Genomic DNA, 5000 nt, shown 5'->3' on the forward strand with positions numbered 1-5000 from the left:
GTATACACATCAATACGTGGTCTAATACACCTTTAGTCCAACTCAGGGTTACAGGGGTTACATGTGCAGTGTTCTATTTGGTTTACATTTCATTTTATTTAGCATTTTACTTAATATGGTGCTTACTTATCTCTACACTAAAACTTGAATCTGCGCTGTGTCTTTGCACTTCTTTAGTGTCTGTTTAGGTCTCAGGTTGCTCTCTTCACTTGTGTGTTTCTCTTCTACATTTCTTATTTTATATTGCATTGTCGAGGGGGAGCCTGGGACTTAAGAATGTCATTGCCAATGACTGCTGCTGTGATAGTGGTGCATAAGACAAATAAACCATCAAGAATCTTGAATCCCTTGAAGAGGAGTGTAGCAAATGGGCTAGCCTGGTGAGGCCATCTGGATCTCACAAGCTTCACATTGGTGTCTCTCTCCCAAAGATCAGTCTGGACTTTCTCCAGTCCCCGTGGGGAGGAGTTAGGTGCTGTTCTTTAGTGAAAGCAGCCCCCTGATTGGTTCACATAGTTGTCAATCTAGCCTCCAGTCAGACCCATGAGGCAAGATTGACGACTACATGAACCAATCAGAATCTGCCTCCCACTGTATAGGACGAGCATAAGGTCACCTGCTCTCTACCTGAGCAAGAGGCAATCACATTCTATCAATGCTAGCTTGTTTTCAGTCTGAAGAACCCTCTGATATTAAGACAACATTGTTTCTGTGACAACATTCGTTCTTACTGGAGGATGATCCCTGTTCCTTTGTGGACACTCAACAATCCTTTATTCTAGCACATGTTTGGGACAAATAGTGACCTTTGCACACAAGATAGCACACAATCTAACAGGCAGATTGCACACAATTTGCTGAGCAGATTCACACTGATGAGAAAACGACCTTCGCTTCCAATCATCAAACTTGTAACTGTTACTGGTAATGTACTTAGAACAGCAGCAGAGCTATCCAGGGTTTTTCCTGGCTCAGAATGGGCCTTTGGGGGGTAAGGACACTTTTTTGGGGTGGCGACTGCAACAGTAAAGGCGAAAAGGTGTGGGGTTGAGAAAGGGGAGCTTCAATGATAATGCCACTTCAAGTGGAAGTCACTGGCCATAGTAACTCTCTCTTAAAGTAACATCCTGCCAGTTTAGCAGACATACTACCTTGTAGCCTCCACAGGTCAGACCAGCATTCCTCTTGGCCAGGACACATTTCATTCTCAAGAAAAAGGAGCGCTCCATCTCGTATTCTGCATAGATTAAAAGAAAACATGCAAAAACAAAACCAAGTTATTAATGCTGTATGGTCAATCCATGGCCTGTCCAGTAGGGCTGCACAATTCATCAATTCAGTGTGAACACGCCCTTAGGGTGCAATAAACCTTTTCATTGAGCCAAAACAAAAAGAAACATATTGAGAATCACAATCTCAATTCTGAAGGAGAAAAATGGTGATACACATTTTAATTATTTTTTTTTAAGATTATTTTTTGGCATTTTCAAGCTTTATTAGATAGTACAGAGTTGAAATGGGGAGACAGCGAAAGAGGGGGGATGACCTGCAGTAAAGGTCCACGAGTCGGATTTGAACCCGCGACCACTGCAACGAAGGCCAGAGCCATTATGGTACGTGCTCTATCCGGAGCGCCCCAGGTGAAACACATTTTAGCAAGAAGTGTGCAGCCCTAATGCCCAGTACAACATAATATGTGTGTGGATATTTACCGTGGACAAAGTGTGAGTGGTAAGGCTGGTGTGCAGTGAGGACGGCTGTCATCTCATCGTGGTCTGCTGGGTGGATGTATTCATAGATGCTGTTTCCCGTCAGCTCTACCTGTTGGAAGGAGCATTCAGGTCAGACACTTCTTCAATGAAAATATAAAGGAAAGAAATGACTGTCAACAAATGATTAATGATGGCTCATAATGTAATATAGCAATATGCTAGGATCGTGTTGGTGATATTTCTTTAAATTGTGTCTATTATTGTGAGTTGTAGTTTGATGTCTTGTTTTGTTCTCTGTATTATTTGTATTATGAATTGTGCAGAATGTCTTGTGCAGAATGTCTTGCTAATTCTGTTATATCGTTGCTGTCGGGGTAGACACCTTGTATGTCCAAAACTCTCATTTTACAGGAATAAAGAAAACACTGTATTTAATAATAATGAACTCTACGTGGTCAATTCAAATGCTCTTTTTAACACCTTTCATTGGTTTAAACTTTATCAAAGTCACACATGGACTTGAAGTGTTACCAATATACCACTGATTTATGAATTCAAATTAGAATAGACAGTGACGATATGTTAAGTGTTAATGGGCCCCATCCCGGAAGTTTTTAGTAGCTTATTTGGGGTTTTCCCATCTCACCCGTCTCTGCATTGCCATAAAGTGTATCGTGAAAGTAGCTCTCAATGTTCTGATGATGACGAGTGGATAAACTACAGTAAACTGTGAGGCACCAGGCCCAACATATACCAGAGGGGAAGGTTAAGCCACAATCCGAGGAGACTGTGACGTCCCATGCACTACATTCGGTCAAATTGTTCTGTCAGTCAAAGGAACTAAATATTGGAATATTCTCCCACTCACAAAGAGACTCACAAACTTATGCAACCTTCAAAACACACCTCAAACAGTGGATAAAGGAAAACCAAGTCAGTGACCACCTTTAAACTCTTTTATTGTCTTGTGTTATTTGTGCCTTTGTATTTGTATGTATTCTATTTGTAACTTGTATTTCTCTGCCTGCCTAGGGTCAAAATGCTCAAATCTGGCATTTTTACATCTGTAATTGTTACAGCTGTTCATTAATATGCATTGTCCCTTACAAACAAACAAATAAATATATATATACAGTGTGTGGGTATATATATATATATATATATATATATATATATATATATATATATATATATATATATATATTTATATATATACATATATATATATATATAAATAAATAAATAAATAAGTGTCAAACTCACCTGTGACAGGCCCAGGTGAACTGATGCTGTCTCTGATATGTACATGATTTTCCCATCCGGAGCAACCACAAAAATGAAGCCATCTAATGTCTGGGGAAAAAAACGGACACAATAAACCCAGGGTTATTTTGATGTATAAGGTACCAACCAAAGACCAAAATCTCTTGCCTTTTAAGGTGAAACGATATAATATTGTTTTCTCAAACTATTTTTCTTCCACAACACGTTTTCTTTAATGCTAGTATAAATCAGAGGTCCAAAATGTACATCTAGGTGTTTATTTGACTAAATCTTGTCTGTTTGCGTCTGTATATGTCTCCTATACAACCACCTTTAATCGAAAAAAAATTAAAAAATAAATCTTTCTATACTCTGAACCACAAATCTCAACTTCTACAGAACTTTCTATAATTGTTCTTAGGCCAATTTCTGGCTGTTCTCAACACAGTGTTTTAAAGAGATACAAATAAATGAATAAATATGTTAGATATTGCCAAATGTGTGTTTGCAAAAGGAATTGTTGTAATGTATGCATTTATTATTGGTTAAGTGTAGCCTATATTATAAAAAAATATTCTGCAATTATTAGTATTTGTAATATTAAGACGAGACCCTGTGGGTAAATAGAGTAAAACATTTAAACATATATAGATATAACATTATGAAACTTTGCCAGATTATGACTTCAATTAAAACAATAAATTTTTGTCATACAATTTACCAGACATGTTTAAATAATGAATAAATATGCAATTTGGTAATATCTAATTAATTAAGCAACCATTTGCATATCTTAAAAACTAAACATCTATCAGCTAGATGTTGGATAAAGCCAGAGTTCAAATCTTGTTGGTGTACAAACCTTTTACAGAGCACATCTTGTATATTGCCTTTTTTCATTTTATAAATCAAAAATGACTATGTACAGGTCTTAAAAATTAATCTTCTGCGTGTTTTAAAATGAAATGTCTCATAAATCAGACAACTGACAACATACGAAACAAATCCTTCAGTAATAACCTTCAGGATTGTAATGGAAATGAATATTGTGTGAATATATGAAATTTATTTATACTATATTGTATTGTCATAAATTGTGAATCTTTATAAAATAGAACAAACATTTCTGACCTTAGTCTTGTGTAAGAGAAAGTCAGGTTGTTAGAACTAAGATAGTATGTATATAGACTAGACCTCGCCAACGTATGTTTGTTATGTCTCACTATTCCAACCCTGAACATCTGTTACGTATAGGCTGATGTTCGTGCGTTAATAGATTTAGCTATAACTTCTGGAGAATGACTGCATTCTCCAATCATTTCTTTATCCCATTGCTGTATTGTTGTCTTGACTCATGTTTGCAAATATTAAAGATTTGTTCATTTTGTATTTAAACATTGTGTCATCTGGTATTAATTGCCTAATTCTCATCTTTTAAGAGGTTGATATTTCAATTCCACAACAGGACATTGCTGAGAATAATTCTTGAAAGTTTAGTTGATGTAAGTGCTTTAGAGAAAATTGCCTGTTAAAAAGATGTATGAGATCTATAAATGCAAACAGTCAAGGTTTAGTCAAATAAAGATCTAAATGTACATGTTGGACCTTTGATTTATACAAGTATGAAAGAAGACATGTTATGGAAGCACAATAGACAACAATCTAGAAATTGACCAGTGCTTTAACAATACATTCTTTATGCCTGCAGTGTTTCACTTTAACAATGATACAAGGTAAAATAACAAAAGAATCATCTTATTTTCATATAGCTCTTACATGCCAGTGTACAGCCCTATCGCTCAAACCCATAACCCATATTGTCATTTTTCAGGCCAGCTCCCTCACTGCTCTATTTAAGTCTGTACACTTGTTGTAAAGTGTGTAAGTCCAGTGGCCCTGGCTCTAAAGCTGCTGTGTAAATGTGTAGCCGGCTAGCAGCTAGAGCGCGCTGTATAGCCCCGCTCGCTCCATTGTGTTTAGCTGCTGATGTTAGCGGGGCTGAGGCTCTGTGTGTGTGCGTGACCA

General features: G+C 36.9%; 1 protein-coding gene across 1 annotated transcript in view; it reads right to left on the minus strand.

Annotated features, from left to right (window-relative positions):
- Positions 1–5000, minus strand: part of LOC307259099 (single-minded homolog 1-A-like) — a gene marked incomplete at both ends in the record, with an annotated part of 19197 nt that overhangs the window by 8885 nt on the left and 5312 nt on the right. Inside the window, 4 exons of the mRNA XM_080038833.1 lie at positions 807–831; positions 1152–1237; positions 1713–1821; positions 2976–3065. Of these exons, the coding sequence (XP_079894959.1) occupies positions 807–831; positions 1152–1237; positions 1713–1821; positions 2976–3065 (310 nt within the window). The remainder of the gene's footprint in view (positions 1–806; positions 832–1151; positions 1238–1712; positions 1822–2975; positions 3066–5000) is intronic.

This window comes from Ammodytes marinus (assembly GCF_949987685.1).
Source record: "Ammodytes marinus genome assembly, chromosome: 13".
Classification (NCBI taxonomy): domain Eukaryota; kingdom Metazoa; phylum Chordata; class Actinopteri; order Uranoscopiformes; family Ammodytidae; genus Ammodytes; species Ammodytes marinus.